A 17745-nucleotide genomic window follows, 5' to 3' on the forward strand; every position below is an offset into this window, starting at 1 on the left:
GCCACTGAACTGAGTTAGAAAATCCATCGATCTTCTTAAACTACTTATCTAGGGATGGTTAGCAGAGCAGCTGGAGCCTGTAATTATTTGGTGGAAAGCAGGAACAACACCTGGATATGGTGGCAGCATGGTGCACACACAAATATTTGTAGATACATACTGTATTAGGGCCAATTTAACAGTGTCAATCCACCTAACCTGAATGTTTTTGGGCTGTTGGAGAAAACCAGAGAATACAGAGGAAATCCACACCGACACAGGGAGAACATTCAGATGTAGGGAGCATGTGAGACATTGGGCCCGGACCCCTCATTGCATGGCAGCGCTGCTACTATGCCATTGTCAGGACCCAAGCTGGAGTATTTCTCCTCACATGTTTTAGGAAGATGTGCCATTTCCAGGATGGTCATTAACTTGGATAAGTACACAGCACACAACATTAAGACTAGTTTGATTAAGACCACTGACAGAAGTCACATCATTGTTGGTCTCAGCTATAGTAGGTAGTGAAACGTCTGAGTTATTCAAATCATCAGCTGTTGTGTATAGCTGATCACAAAGTCAGAAAAAATGTACAAAAAGGTGACTGAGCAGTAGAGAGCTTAACATGGGTAGGCATGTGAGCAGTCTGAGAGATGGAGGTTCAATGGTACAGTGAAAAGTTATATTGCTTGTTTACATTAATACTTTGTTCTTTCCTTATTATGTTAGGTGCATGTGTTTAAGTTGCTTTATTTTCAGAGAATAATGTTTACAATTATTCTTCAATACCTTATATTAAAAAAAAACTATTTTGACTTTAGCAATAAAGAACATGTTTGAAATATGTATTTTTGTCAAACATCACAAAGGTTTAATACCTGTTGATACAGACTACACTTCGTAACAATTAAAACCTTTAGTTTTTTTTTAACGAATTTCCAGGACAAGAGAGGAAACATGACGAAAAAAAAATCTTCATTTATTATCTATGTAATAGGGATGATATGAAGAAAGAAAAAATGTATTTTTTCCTCCCTTAACTACTTCTATCTCAGATTAAAAGAGTAACTGTCCTATAAGCACTACCTGTGTCATTTATGCACAGCCAATACAACAGTTGGTGTTGGTCAGATCAGTATGTTTTCATGGAATTAGGTAAGTAAAAGTAATGTGACTTTGTCCTACCACAAACTTTGTAATCTGCAAATAATTCAACATTAACTTTAATATAATAAAGTGAAGTCTTATAAAGAGCTGTCACATAATCTTCAGTTCATTATTAACTACAACAGAGGTGTAGTTTGTTAAACCTCTTTACTGCACTTAAGTTTTTTTTTCCAAATTTTATTTACACAGTACTATTCAACCAGGTACAGTGCAGCTATGGCTCAAAATAGTTGTTGGCCATTTTCCTTTCCGAATGACGTTGAAATACTTGTACATAGAGCAATAAGATGTGAAAGTAGTGTGGCAGGATTAAAGCAGTTGAGACAGGCTGAAAGTAAATATGATCATGTAGAAACATCTAAAAGAATACCAATTGCTTTTGCATTCAGAAGTGTGCAAAGAAGGAAAGAGGAAATTGTTGTTTACAAAACATAGCTCAGCAGCAGGCATTCGCAGGCTGACGTCAATGTCCGCTAACTTGAAAAATTAAGAAATCACTTTAGAAATTGATCAAAATGACTGCCCATTTTGCACAGTTATCTTGTAATGACAACAAAGATGACAGCTGCTGTAAGTCAATACAGTCACTCCTGGACAGAACTGGTTTTCTATAGCAGGCATTTAAGCACTACTGGCAACTATTATGGCAAGCACAAATGGGCAGGCATATACAGTAACTGGACAATGGTTAGAACATCAGTGATGAAAATATCTATTTTTATCTTAGACTACTCGATTTAATTCACTTTATTTTTGGATAGCGCTCTGCACTGAGTGCAGTGTCAGAGTGCTTTAACAAGTTTCGAGGAAAAATTGTAATTACCACTTTACAAATTACTAATTACACGCCGCATAAACAACCATGCACATTTATTTAAACAGAAAAAAGCATTCCCAAAATGATTAAAATACAGACAACAAATTATAGAGCAAAAAAATTAGTCAACCTATAATTTATTTTAAAAATTTCTAATGCAGCAAACTAGTAAAACCCAAAATAAAAAAAAAATCTTTGGTATCAATGGGACAAGGTTCAAAAGACAGGCCTCTATTGCTAACGTATACTCAAGTCACTACAAAAACATCAATGTCCTCAACCATCTTACAATAGAGCTGACTATAAATTATGGGTGTCTCTGCTTAGAAATTTGCACAAGTCGACAAACATCTTGTAATCTTTCCTTTAATGGTAGCAGTGGGACTCATACTTGGGCTTCTAGATTACATAGTAGCCTTCTCTGTCACTACCCAATTGCCAATCAGGTTTTTAACTACAAAGATGCTATTTTTTAAAGTAGAAGGTTCTTTTTCTCTCTCTCTCTCTTTCTTATCCTCCAATACACTTGCCCCTCACATGATACTCAGCCCTCTGGTGGAACAATTCCATTTCACTGCACAACGTATTTCTGCTTAGGAATTCACTCAGTGTGATTTCTTCCTCTCAGTCATGCAGCGGCAGTAGTGCATATCTAACACATGTCCTTTGGATTGGAAAGCAGCCTTTACTGCGCTGTACCAAAGGAATTGGCTTACTGACTTGGAAGCCTTGCCTTTGTAGCCAGCCTCTATGTGTGCTGCTTTGAAATTGGTTTATATATTTCACTTCTGTTGATGCAAAGTTTCTTCCAGATTCGAAAGAGAAGAACTTATGTTAAGCAAATTTTCTTACTATTAAAGATGTACGTACATGGAATGCTTCAACAAAAACTGCTTGACACAAACTAGATATTATAATGGTGTCTCTATTTGTGCATACTGTTTTTTTACTTAAGTGTCAATGACTTCTTCTAGTGCTCACATTTAAAAAGTGATATTAAAATAGTGTTAAAACGTTTTCCATCCTATATAATTTCCTGGTTCCTAAACATTAATAGTTCTCTTTTTTCAGTCTTCACGTGTTTTATTGATATGTAATTTTGAAGAATATTTGATAATATTTTGCCCCATGTTGGAATATCCAGATGGAAGTTCAGGTCATTTTAAATATATTGTAACAACCAATCAGCTGACATCCTCAGTGAAATGATTACTTTAATATTTCACTGACAAAATATGTGAGTCCCTCTCTCTTCAAATGGACAACAATTATACCTGTGCCTAAGAAAAAAAATTGAACTGTTGCATGCTTATAAACCAGGGGTACTCTGTGATGAAGTGCTTTGAGAGGCTAGAATATATTATTATATATAGAATATGTATTCCACATATTCTAGCCCAGCATTTAGCACTGTTTTACCAGCAAAGCTAGCCATCAAACTCCTATAGAACAGAATTTGGGACCTTTTAACCAACTGATCTCAGCATGTGCAGATTGGCAGTTTTATATCCTATATGCTTACCCTCAGTAAAGGCATTACAAAGGGTACTATCTATCTATTGTGATGGGTGGCTGGAAGCTCAACCCTGTCAGGACGCCTTGAGGATGGAAGGATAGGGGGTGGCAGCTACTTTTGGACACTGCCTCCCCCAAAACGCTAAAAGGCAGCTCCACTGGAATGTGATGGTGCTCCGGCCCCATAATGCGTATAGTGCTGCCTGCATAGATGATGTCGTCATCTATTCCAGCACCTGGAAGGAGCACATACAACAGGTGACAGCAGTATTGCAGACACTAGGAGGAGCCGGGCTTCGGATCAATCCCAAAAAATGTTTCTTCGGACTGAAAGAGGCTAAATATTTGAGCTACCTGGTGTGTCGGGGTACTGTCAAGCCACAGTGTTCAATACTAGATGCCATTCTGAAATGGCCCTGTCCGCGAAACAAGCGGTTCTCGGTTTGGCCAGGTACTACTGCCAGTTCGTACCTCAGTTCTCCAAGAGAGCACCACCCTTGATGGAGTTGACGAAGAAAACAGCTCCCAACAATGTGGTATGGGCTGACAAGACGGAAGCTGCATTCTATGACTTGAAACAGGCTCTGACTTCAACACCTATATTAATAGCCCCTAGCTTCTTTCTTCCATTTATCCTCCAGACGGACCCCTCAGACACAGGCTTGGGAGCCGTGCTGAACGTCGATAGTGTTGAACACACTGTCATGTACCTGAGCTGGAAACTGTTGGAACCGGGAGACCAGGTATGCAGTGGTGGAGAAGAAAGCCTTGGCATTAAATGGGAGATTATACAGTTGCAGTACTACCTCTTGGGCCGGGAGTTCACTCTGGTGATGGAACATGTGCCTTTACAGTGGATGGCCCCCCACAAAGAGCCAAACCCGCGGGTCACCAGGTGGTTTCTTGACCTGCAACCGTACAAGTTCTCGCTCGTTAATCGAAAAAGCACCCTTCATGCCAACGCTGACACCCTCTCTCGGACTCACATTCCTCTCGGTGCAGGACGCCCGACCCGATGGGTCTGGGCTGAGGGGGAAGCTTTGTCACACACGTGCGAATAGGAGACAGTTAAAGGGTTTAGATGTTTCATATAAAATGCCCACCCAGATGGTGGCGGGGTGCACTAACTCTTTTTCTAAGTCTCCTGCAGACCTTTCCCGGGAAATCCCACCAGGAGCCAATACCTCAGATCGAGGCGCACCACTTCTGGTCCAACAAACAAACATATTATAGTCAGATCATTTTAAACAGAAACTTATGCTTAATATAAACAATGTATGAATCCAAAGGGAATAAAATACTCATCATAACTGAACTTTAGGAAACTGCTCTGCTGTAAGATGAATTGTGCAGCATGCATACTAGAACACAAATCTAACATAATATACTATAGTGTAAAAATACAAAGTTCTGTCAAATGCTAGACAGGAAAAAAACTATAGCATCTGTAAACATGTTCTGTCATATATTGCACAAAGATACATAAAATTCAAACCTATAATATGCTTAAACAAATTATTAACTTCAAGTTCTGTCCAATTTTCTACAAACAAACCAGAAGGAAACTGAGGACACTTCAAGTTGTATGACAGACACACCAGGCTGTCCACGGCATCTGGCTTCACAGCAACAGAGTTACATGTTACAACATTTCCTCCGGTGCTGAAAACCCTCTCAGAAAGCCTGCTTGAGGTGGGGATGCGCAGATACTTTTTTGCAACTTTCCCCAATTTGGGGAAATGTATTTTTCATGTTCTCTACAACTCAAGTGGCTTTCCACTTCAAGGGGCTGTCCACTTCAGGTATGATCAAGTAGCTCTTGATTTCTTTTTCAGTGGCAGTGTGCAGAGACTCACCTTCTCTGAATTCTTGTGTTTTTTTTAAATAGCTGCAAAAATACTTTTTTCTTTTTTAGCTCCCTTCCTTGTGTCATTACCAGCTCTAACTTCTGCAGCCATAGGGGTGGGATGGAGCAGGGCAAGGAGGTGGGGATCTGAGCAAGTGTTTTACATAATTAAAGATAAAAATGTGTTTTAAAATCATGGACCCCCAACAAAGAGGCTTGTAAAATCAAACATGCCCGATAGGCATGTGCTTGTAACGGAAATAAAAATTATCCGTTCAAATGAATTATGTAATTTGTTTAAACAGATCAATAATTTGTCTGAACATTTTTTTTCTGCCTGACACCTATGGGACTCCGTACTAGATCAATTTCACTTAAACTGCTTACCAATGGTGATATGAAGCCTATGTCCAAAACAAGCTTCTTCTATTTGTTAATCCATAGTGCAATGGCAATGTTAGAACCACTGTCTGTTGTCATGCAAACGTGGTGTTCTCGCAGCCGACATGGTGTCAGCACATCTTTAAGATCTTGGACAATTGATGTACAAAGTCTGCATTTTATAGTGGAGCTCAAATTACCCAAATTTACAATTTATTGCCTCTTATTTGACTTTGATTTTGCCTCTCGTCTGGGTTAAAATCCCTATGGTTTATTTTTGTTTTCTTTTGTTTTGTCCTTTTGCCGCTCTTCCCGGTTTACTCACAAATTCAGCTCTCCTGTTTTCCTGCTGAGTCAGGACACCGGATTGGATCATAATGTCTAACCCCGAGATATGTAAGGGGAAATAAAAACCCTAAAGAGACAATTAGGGAAACTGCAGACATCTGTGGAACAACTAGCGTGGGGCTGTGAATCAGTAAATATTCACGGTTAATGCCTTGGCAAATCAGACTCCTGGTTTAGGTTGCAGCCACCAACATGAGCTTCAAATTCCACATCCGATTTGTTTTTTAGGAGGCCCTACTGAATTTCAGGGTACTTAAATCAATGTTGCATAGTCTTTGAAGCCCAGCCTAAAACATATCTGGACGATTGGACACATATATTGTTTATAATATCACTGCTGGACAAGAAACGTCTTCAATGGGCTTCCATTATGTATGACACTAACAATCAGTGCTGTTTTTCTTTGCTCTTATTTATACAGGAATTTGGGAAACTGTTCAGATGGACGTGTCCTGAGGTTTCGTCTTTGACAGGGGGTGATGTCATGATTTAGGCTGTAATTTGATGCTTTGTAGCCTGTTTCTTTAAGAGAAGCCACTTTGATTTTGCCTCTCATCTGGGTTATGGTTGCTATGGTTTATTTTCATTTTCTTTTGATTTGGTCTTTTGCCGCTTCTCCCAGTTTACTCACAAATTCAGCACTCCTGTTTTCCTGCTGAGTCAGGATACTTGTGCAATGATGTTTTCTGTGTGGTCTTCTGGGAAGGAGGATGTCTGCAAATAGTAGCTTTGCAGTTGCCAGGCTTTGTCAATGAAATGCACTGTTAAGTAGACATATGGCTCAGATGTTTAGCTTGACCACAAATATGCTGGTGTGGCAAAATGTGAAACGTTCTGCAGTTTATTCGTCAGAGTCTGGCATGAATTGTACAATTTAGGCAAAGCTGTTTGACTGAAATATTTATAACCATGCATGTGGATCTTGCCTGGTGTGTATCTGGGTCAAAAGTATTCAACCGTTGTTTGAAATTATCCCTCTCAACTGCTTGAATTAGCACCTTATTTTGTGCACTGTAATTGGTGATGGCATTTGTTATGTCATGCCATCTGTTGCTTTTCTTGTCAAACAGAACATTTTGCAGAATGATTCTGCTAAAGTTTGTTTTTGTGCTTGTACCTTGGGTGATTTAGACCTGTCATGGACAGCTGACTCCTGAAGGGTTTTGTATTCTTCATATTCTGTGTGGTGGTTAGCTCTCAGATGGTGAAACAAGTTAGTTGTCGAGCTGTCTTTAATGGCAACCAATTTCCAACATAATTTAAAGATTGCTGTCTTTTGAGCAACATCTGTCTTTTCAAAGCTAAATCACCTCCATACGAGATCCATCCATTATCCAACCCGCTATATCCTAACTACAAGGTCATGGGGGTCTGCTGGAGTCAATCCCAGCCAACACAGGGTGCAAGGCAGGAAACAAATCCTGAGCCAGCTCACTGCAGGGCACACACACACACACCAAGGACAATTTAGGATCACCAATGCACCTAATCAGCATGTCTTTGGACTGTGGAAAGGAAACCAGAGAACCTGGAGGAAACACACACAGACACGGGGAGAACATGCAAACTCCACACAGGGAGGACCCAGGAAACGAAACCAGGTCACCTAACTGCGAGGCAGCAGCGCTACCACTGCACCACAGTGCCTCACCCATACGAGATCCATGTCTTGTAATTAAATCTAATGACATAGATTGCAAGGCTGTTTTATCCCCTGGTGCTGTTTGCTCACTCATTTTTAGGTATCTATGATAGCTTAACTTGTGGTGCCATGACTGTGCACACCTATGCGCTCGTTTTGCACACATGCAATATCCTGTTAGGTTCAATGATTAGTGAATGCATGGACTCTCAAGATGTATTTTTGATTGTTTTTTGCAAAGCGAGTGACATACTCGATAATTTGAGCTTGCACATCCTTAAAACAACAATTAAAATATTATTGAAGATGATACATATCGCACACTCCTAAATGGGGATGCTGTTGAGAGGTTGAGCAGCTTTAAATGTCTTATCCCAAAGCTTCACTAGAGCATCTACTTCCTCAAATATCTAAGGAAAGCTTGTATTTTTCTATTTGTTCTCTCTAACTTCTACAGGTGCACATAGAGTTCACCCTCTTTAGCTGCATTCTATCCTAGTAAGGCACTGCTTACCTCAAGATTATAAAGGGTAGAGAGGGAAGCACAGAATATTGCCAGCAACCTAGCTGCCTTCTGTTCAGGACATATACTGTTTGACATTTGCTGCTGTACAAAGGCAAGTACTGTTAAAGATCTCAGTCATCCTGTACAGTTGCTTTTCTCACTCCTTAAATGTTGTAAACAAAACTGGTGCCCAGCAATTTAGTGATTTAATTACTAACCATAGATCATAAGGTTACTCTGCAGTTAATCATAACAAATATTATAATATGATATATACATAAACAAAAAAAATATATATATATATATTGTGGAGGACTGCCGGCTTCCCATGCCGGTTCGCACCCCCAGGCCGCCAGGAGGAGCTCTCCCGACAGCAGGACCATGCCCCGAGGTCCAGCAGGGCCTTATGGACTTTGTAGTGTTTTAACACAACCCTGCTGGATACCTTGGGTTCTTTTATGCCCTATGACCCGGGAGTACGTCAGGGTCACATGACAGGAAGGAACGACGTGCTCCCGGGTTAAAGAAAAGGACTGATTGCCCTGACCCGGAAGGAGTAAGGAACTATGGACTGTCGGGACAGGAATACCTCCGGGTCAGGGGCTATAAAAGGACGGTGCCTCAGTCCAGACGGTGAGCTGAGCTGGGAGGAAGGGTGGCTAAGTGTCTGGGCGAGGAGGAGACTTTATTGATAGTGTTTGTTGGTTTATTGTATGAGTAGTGTGGAGGGTGCTTGGTGCATGGAAGAACAAAATAATAAGGTTCTGGACTTTTACCTGGTGTCTGGAGTTGTACCTGAGGGTTCAAGGGTGCACTACTGCCCCCTACTGTCACACTGGCGTAGTCGGCAGGATACTCTGGCCATCTGTTGGCAGAGGACCTGTATTAAAAACAAATTTTGTGTGGGCAGACAACCCTCGGGGGATTCCCCATCTTTTCACGGAGGTGCAACCACCACCCGCTACCGAGAAAGCTACCGAGAGGACCTGGACCTACCTGACCAGGAGCGAAGAGGACCGAGAGCTAATTCGGGCCGAGTTAGCCCGGGTAGCGCGTCAATCGGGACACGGACCGCTGTCGAGCACCTCGGACTCCGTAGATAGTCCGGGGGTTCCGCCATCCACTATGGAGGGAGCTGCAGGTGAACCGCCCGACGTTTCGGGTTCATTTTTGTCATGTTTTGTAGACGCCCGCCGCAGGCTACCTGTTCCTCTTCGGACTCCATGTCCCAGAAGCCGCCGCGAAGCCCAGCAGAGCACGTGCCAGGAGCGGACGTGCTCATTGGCTCCCGGCCGGTAGGTGAAACGAATGCGGAAGCGGACTTAACCCCGGCCGAAACAACTAACTTTGTGAACTTACGACAGCTCGAAAAATACCTTGAGCCCGTGTATGCTTTCTTCCAGCGAGTGAAGGAACCGAAGGCTCTTGTAGAGGAGCTGGGAGCTACAGCTGAGGCGCCGCTGAAAGGATTAGTGGAATACCTGCGGCGATTAGGCCGAGAAGCCCTGCTCTCGAGTGATTTGGCGGTGCAGGTGAGTGAGATCTGTGCCGTATATCATAAGGGGACACAGTGCGATCTGGCCCCGCTATTAATAAACAGCGAGTGTCAAAGCACTGTGAACCCGACAGTGGAGCGGAGTGATGACTGACCAGGAGGGGGAGGAAGCGATCGAACCGAGGCATGCGTGTGACGTGGCCTTCCGGAGCGAGTCGCCACTCCAAACCCCGACCGGTGTAATAAGGGCATTGACGTTAGTTACTGGAGGGGCGGAGGAAGTGCCAATCTCCCAGGTACAGCTAAACAGTGCTGTTACCCGGAGCGATGCGGTACTAATGACGCCGCCTTCGAAACAAAACAGAACAATGGGCGTGCAAACAGCAAAGAGGCTCTCTTTTCCATAGGGAGCCTCAGGCTGAGCCCAAGCCCCAGATCAAACGGGAAATCCCCAAAAGAAAAGGTGGGTCTCCCAATATAATGGAGAGAGAGGTTGAAAGCAGTAAAGCGGCCGTAAAACCCTCCTTGGCGGAGACAGGGACGGAGATATCTCTAACGGAGTTCCCGAGGTGTTTCTGGTCTCGCAGAGGGGGACAACCAGGAGGACTTTGCCGATGCTACAACTGCCGGCAGCCGGGCCACGAGTGGCGCCATTGTTCCCGGGGGGACAGAAGGTACGTCGTTCCCCCAAGGTTCGCTAGAGGACAAGGACAACGCAGCCAAGGTCCGGCAGACGCGTCTTCCTGGAGGAGGACGTCCCTCGTGGGGCTGGACGCCCGCCCCAGAAGTCGTCGCTAAGGGGGAGGAACTGTGGAGGACTGCTGGCTTCCCATGCCGGTTCGCACCCCCAGGCCGCCAGGAGGAGCTCTCCCGACAGCAGGACCATGCCCCGAGGTCCAGCAGGGCCTTATGGACTTTGTAGTGTTTTAACACAACCCTGCTGGATACCTTGGGGGCCACCAGGAGTCGCTGTAGGGGCTTATGGGTTCTTTATGCCCTATGACCCGGGAGTACGCCAGGGTCACATGACAGGAAGGAACGACGTGCTCCCGGGTTAAAGAAAAGGACTGATTGCCCTGACCAGGAAGGAGTAAGGAACTATGGACTGTCGGGACAGGAATACCTCCGGGTCAGGGGCTATAAAAGGACGGTGCCTCAGTCCAGACGGTGAGCTGAGCTGGGAGGAAGGGTGGCTAAGTGTCTGGGCGAGGAGGAGACTTTATTGATAGTGTTTGTTGGTTTATTGTATGAGTAGTGTGGAGGGTGCTTGGTGCACGGAAGAACAAAATAAAAAGGTTCTGGACTTTTACCTGGTGTCTGGAGTTGTACCTGAGGGTTCAAGGGTGCACTACTGCCCCCTACTGTCACAATATATATACTAGCAAAATACCCGCGCTTTGCAGCAGAGAAGTAGTGTGGTAAAGAATTTATTAAAAAGAAAATTAAACATTTTAAAAATAACGTAACATGATTGTCAATGTAATTGTTTTGTCACTGTTATGAGTGTTGCTGTCATCAAGGATTTGATTATCATTATTTCTTTCAATCAGGTTCGTATTTGAAGGATGTGTTGTGTTCAAGTTACATTCTGTGTTTGTCAACCGTTGTAAAGATAACAGGTTTCATTCATCGAAGTGTTCACTATCCAAATCGGTACTTGTGAATCTAAAATGTTTAACAGGCATTCCCGGTATTAACTTGTGGATTTTCCTGCGAATATTTAGCGAAACACTATCCCTGACCATCTCATCTTCGTTTGTATAAACATAGCCCTTCACCAGCAATTTTAACTCCGTTAGAAAGTGATCAAAAGTCTCGTTTATACCCTGTGTCCTTTCAGTAAACTTGTATCTCGGGAATATCGTATTCGTCATAGGCATGACAAACGCCAGCAGCAGCGTGTCTATGAATTTAATTTAAACTTAAGGTTTACACAGTGCTTTGTTTCCACAGTAGCTGCACTTATGAATATGCTTGTATGCGTCACTCACTTCATATCGTTTTGCTGCTTTCTGAATTGTTTAATGCATTTTTTGAACAGGTTTCATTCATCAAAGTGATCACTACCCAAATCGGTACTCGTGAATCTAAGATGTTTAACCGGCATTCCCGGTATTAAGTTGTGGATTTGCCTGTGAATATTTAGCGGCAGCATGTCTATGAACTTAATTTAAACTTAAGCTTTACACCTTGCTTTCCTATTGATATGTCTACAAAGGCTTGTTCAGATTCAGAGGGTTGTTCCTTTCTTACTGCATCAATAAACAGCTCGTCTTCCTCTTTATCAGAGACATCACACACTGCATGCACGGGGTTTACCTTTCACAGTCCTGCAAAGACTTGCCATGTCCATGGCTTTATTTAATGTTAGCTAAGACCCGGCACTTAAAAGTTTCTCTCGCACTTTCGCTGAGTTTGTGCCAAACACTAGTCTATCCTTGACTATCTCATCTTTGTTTGCATAAGCATATTTAGCGGCAGCGTGTCTAATGGATTGCTGCCTACGGACAGCCTTATATGACCAGGCACTCAATTACATGGGAGGTGTGACAATGAGGGACGCAACTCCACCTCACATGGCGACTGAGCTGCAGACTATGGCCATATATATGTACATAAGTAGGTTCCAGTTATGACCGTTATGCGTAGAATTTCGAAATGAACACTGCCTAACCTTTGTAAGTAAGATGTAAGGAATCAGCCTGCCAAATTTCAGCCTTCTACCCACACAGGAAGTTGGAGAATTAGTGATGAGTTAGTCAGTCAGTGAGGGCTTTGCCTTTTATTAGTATATATATATATATATATATATATATATATATATATATATATATATATATATATACACATATATACACACATACAGTATATATATATATATATCCATCCATCCATCCATCCTCTTCTGCTTATTCGAGATCGGGTTGCAGGACCAGAAGCTTCAGCAGAGATGCCCAGACTTCCCTCTCCCTGACCACTTCTACTAGCTCTTTCTGTGGAATTCCAAGGTGTTCCCAGGCCAGCCGAGAGACATAGTCCCTTCAGTGTGTCCTGGGTCTGCCCCACCAAGGAGGCATCCAGGAGGCATCCTGATCAGATGCCCGAGCCATCTTATCTGACCCCATTCAATGCAGAGGAGCAGGGGCTGTACTCTGAGCTCCTCCCGGATGACCAAGCTTCTCACCCTATCTAAGGGAAAGCCCAGAAACCCTGCGGAGGAAACTCATTTCAGCTGCTTGTATTCACAATCACGTTCACTACCTATAGCTCATGACCATAGGTGAGGGTAGGAACATAGATTGACTGGTTAATTGAGAGCTTTGCCTTTCGGTTCAGCTCCTTTTTCACCACCACAGACCGATTTTTCCCTCACTCGTGAACAAGACCCTGAGATACTTGAACTCCTCCACTTGGGTCAGGATTTCGCTCCCAATCCTGAGAGGGCACTCCACCCTTTACCGGCTGAGAACCACGGTCATGGATTTGGAGGTGCTGTGATTCCCATCCCAGCCGGTTCACACTTGGCTGCGAACCGATCCAGAGAAAGCTGAAGATCAAGGCCTGATGAAGCAAACAGGACAACATTATCTGCAAAAAGCAGTGACCCAATCCTGAGCCCACCAAACCGGACCCCCTCAATGCCCTGATTGCAACTAGAAATTCTGTCCATAAAAGTTATGAACAGAATTGGTGACAAAGGGCAGCCCTGGCGGAGTTCAACTCTCACTGGAAACAGGTTCAACTTACTGCTGGCAATGCGGACCAAGCTCTGACACCGGTTGTACAGAGACGGAACAGCCCTTATCAGGGGTCCGGTACCCCATACCATCGGAGCACCCCCCACAGGATTCCCCGAGGGACAAGGTCTTTTCCAAGCCCAGAAAACATATGTAGACTGGTTGGAAATACGCCCATGCACCCTCTAGGACTCTGCCAAGGGTGTAGGGCTAGTCTATTGTTCCCCGACTAGGATGAAAACCACACTGTTTCTCCTGAATCCAAGGTTTGACTATCTGACAGACCCTACTCTCCAGGACCCCCAAATAGACTTTTGCTGGGAGGCTGAGGAGTGTGATCCCTCTGTAGTTGGAGCACACCCTCCGGTCCCCTCCAACACCTTATTGTGGTGGAGGGGTTTGCATGTCCCAATGACCCTAGGAGTTCTGTTGTCGGAGGCTTTATGCCCCTGGTAAAGTCACCCAATGCAAACTGGTCCTAGGCAAGGGACATAACAAAGAGCGGTTCAGGAAACCTCCTATGATGCATGCAGACATTGGATGGCATTTTCCCTCGCCCAGACGTGGGTCATCGGGGCCCCTCTCTGGAGCTAGGCCTGGAGGTCGGGCTCGATGGCGAGCACCTGGTGGCCAGGCCTGCACCCATGGGGCTCAGCTGGGCACAGCCAGAAGAGGCAACGTGGGTCCCCCTTCCTATGGCCTCACTACCTGTAGGAAGGGTCAAGGAGGTTGGGTGCAGTGTGAGTTGGGTGGTGGCCAAAAGCAGGGACCTTGGCGGTCTGATTCTCGGCTATAGAAGCTGGTTCTTCGGATGTGGAATGTCACCTCTCTGAAGAGGAAGGAGCCTGAGCTAGTGCGTTAGGTTGAGAGGTTCCGACTAGATATAGTCGGGCTCACCTCGACGCATAGTGTGGACTCTGGAACCAGTCTCCTTGAGAGGGGCTGGACTCTCTACCACTCTGGAGTTGCCCCCGTGAGAGGTGCTGAGCAGGTGTGGGCATACTTATTGCCCTTAATTTGATGATCGACTTCGTGGTTGTGTCATCGGACTTGCAGCCACATCTCCTGGACACTAGGGTGAAGAGGGGGGCGGAGCTGTCAACTGATCACCACCTGGTGGTGAGTTGGCTTCGATGGTGGGGGAGGATACCGGTCAGGCCTGGTAGGCCCAAACGTATTGTGAAGGTCTGCTGGGAACAATAGCTTCAACTCCCACCTCTGGCAGACTTTGACCACGTCCTGAGGGAGGTGGGGGACATTGAGTCTGAATGGGCCATGTTCCGTGCCTCTATCGTTGAGGCGGCTGACCGGAGTTGTGGCCATAAGGTGGTCGGTGCCTGTCATGGCGGCAATCCCACGAACCCGTTGGTGGACACCGGCAGTGAGGGATGCCGTCAAGCTGAAGAAGGAGTCCTACATGACCCTTTTGTCCTGTGAGACTCCAGAGGCGGCTAACAGGTGCTGGCAGGCCAAGCGGAATGCGGCTTCAGTGGTTGCTGAGGCAAAAAACTCTGGCGTGGGAGGAGTTTGGGTAAGCCATGGGGAATAACTTCCGGACGGCATCAAGGACATTCTGGTCCACCATCCGGCATCTCAGGAGGGAGAAGCAGTGCAGTGTCAACACTGTATATGGTGGGGATGGTGCGATGCTGACCTCGACTCGGGACGATATGGGTCAATGGAGGGAGTACTTCGAAGAGCCTCTCAGTCCCACTAACAAGTCTTCCAATGAGGAAGGAGAGCCTGGACACTCGGAGGTGGGCTGGGACTGAGGTCACCAAGGTGGTCAAAAAACTCCTTGGTAGCAGGGTCCCGGGGGTGGATGAAATGAAATATGGAAGGCTCTGGATGTTGTAGGACTGCATTGGTTGACATGCCTCTGCAACATCGCATGGACATCGGGGACGTGCCTCTGGATTGGCAGACCGAGATGGTGGTCCCCCTCTTTAAGAAGGGGGACCGGAGGGTGCGTTCCAACTACAGGGGGATCACACTCCTCAGCCTCCCTGGAAAAGTCTATTCGGTGGTCCTGGTGGGGATGGTCTATCAGATAGTTGAACCTCGGATTCAGGAGGAACAGTGTGGTTTTTGTCCTAGTTGGGGAACAGTGGACCAGCTCTACACCATTGGCAGAGTCCTAAAGGGTGCATAGTAGTTTGTCTAACCAGTCACACACATGCTCATGGAAGGCAGCTAAAGGGCTTGAGTAAGGGCATTTCTGAATCAGACCGGGATGTGGCAGAGTGCACTAATTCTTTTTCTCACTTTCCTGCAGACCATCCACAGAAGATTCCACCTGGCCCTGTTGACGTCACTTCCGGGTCCGAGCCTATGGAGGATGACCTTGTCGACTCCAGCCCCTTTGATGTCACATCCAGGCTCGAGCCTATGGCTGAAGACCCTTATGAGCCCAACCCCTCTGACTTCACTTCCTGTCTTCCCCTTTAAAAGCCTCCCTTTTCCTTATTCCCTCAATTCTGTTTTGGACTCAGTGCCATATAACATTTTGTGACTTTGCAAACCAGGATACCAAATATACGGGTGGCTGCCCCAAACCTTGCTATGACCCTGTGTGGAGTTCTGACAATATATATAAATATATAATATATCTACGATTGTGAAAAACAAAGACGTTATTAAAAAGTAAAGTGAGGTTAAATTTTCATTTATTTCATCTAATTGCTTTTGTGTTTATGTATTTTAGTATTAACAAGTGTTTAAATTATTTTATACAACCCCATCAATGTATAATATGCCAATAACAATAGGATTTTTTTTAATGGGAACGGATTAATCATTTTCACTTTATTTTTTATGGGAAAAATTTGTTTGGTATACGTCATGTTTGGTATAAGTCAAAGGATCTGGAACGGATTAAGGATGTATACCGAGGTACCACTGTATATATACACACAGTATATGCTACATGTCATGCACACTTTTATGTATGTGTATCTGTCTTAGTTGGTATTGTATTATTGTCAACTGTTCTTAAGAGACATGCAAGTAAGAATTTCATTGTACTTGTACTTGGTGTGGCCTCCTTCTGCTTGTATGTCACCTCATTGCACTCATATATGGAGTGATAACAAAAAATGCACCTTTGCAGTATCCTTAATGATATTTCAATCATATAGAAAAATACATGGTAAAAAACTAATTATAAACTGTGTATACAGCTTGAGACAATTCACTTTGTAAGAACATCACATAATTTTAAATAAATCATTCTGAAAGGAGAATAGGATATTTCACAATGCAATATATCTTTCAAACCATCTACACATCCACTTGCTGTTAATCCCTTTTTTTGGTCAAAATTGAAAAAAAAAATGCACGGATAATTTGGAAATTGAATATCTTGAAATTACCTGGCATAAATAATATATTGTTCTTAATGTGGAACCTTTCATATTAAAAAAGAACAAATAATACATTTTATTTTCTATTAAAATCATAAATGCTAACAATAACTGACTGGAAATCACAAATTTGCTTTCAGTAGTCATTTCTCATTTCAGTCTTTATTTGGTACAATATTAATGTCAGTCTAGTTTTTAAAAATACAGCACATATTTTTATTTACCTCTAGGTAGGGCACCCCCTTTTCAAATGATTGAGGGTACTCGCGTAGTAAACGCTCCTCCTCCAGGAATTTGGCATCTCGTCCATTGGTAGCTGGTTGAAAGAGCCCATAGTTTAGGACATCTTTGAGACTTTCATTCAGTGTGCAAAGAATCTGTTGTTTGGCAGTCCAAATGGTAGCATCTGGATTGAACCGTAGGCATTTCTGGAAAAGATAGGAAAAAAGAAGTACAATGCGATTAAAATAAAAATTGCAGTGCCTGTATATTTTTCAGATACTGTATTTGTGTACTGGCTCCAGTGAGCAAAATATGCAAAAGAAACACATTTGATGTAGGATTCCATTGATTGGTAAAATCATCATCATTGTTTTGAATTAGTACCTAATGATACTAGACATTGCCTAGTCATTCCCAGGAAGTTGTTTCCTGTACAAGCCATCACCTCATTAATTCCATGATGTGTTCATGAGTTCATTTTCTAAACTTTCTTTTTCTCAGTTGTTGTTGCATGAACTAATTCTGGATGTGATATTACTGTATCACATTTGACAAAGTTGAAATTTCTCATGATTTTAACATTTAAAAATGTGTGAGCACATTTTAAGGTTTTGTCAATAACAGACAGAGAAAAAAACGTGTCTTTGTTATAAATTATGCCTGTCTCTCCTATTGCAGCATAGACATCATCTTTAGAAGTAATATATAATGCATTACAATTTGATG

General features: G+C 43.7%; 1 protein-coding gene across 5 annotated transcripts in view; it reads right to left on the reverse strand.

Moving 5' to 3' along the window:
• Positions 1–17745, reverse strand: part of shank1 (SH3 and multiple ankyrin repeat domains 1) — a 670907-nt gene that overhangs the window by 640994 nt on the left and 12168 nt on the right. For all 5 annotated transcript variants that reach the window (XM_039776090.1, XM_039776091.1, XM_039776088.1 and 2 more), the window contains exon 3: positions 17022–17225. In XM_039776090.1, coding sequence (XP_039632024.1) covers positions 17022–17225 — 204 coding nt within the window. The remainder of the gene's footprint in view (positions 1–17021; positions 17226–17745) is intronic.

The sequence above is a fragment of the Polypterus senegalus genome, chromosome 13, assembly GCF_016835505.1.
Source record: "Polypterus senegalus isolate Bchr_013 chromosome 13, ASM1683550v1, whole genome shotgun sequence".
Lineage (NCBI taxonomy): Eukaryota > Metazoa > Chordata > Cladistia > Polypteriformes > Polypteridae > Polypterus > Polypterus senegalus.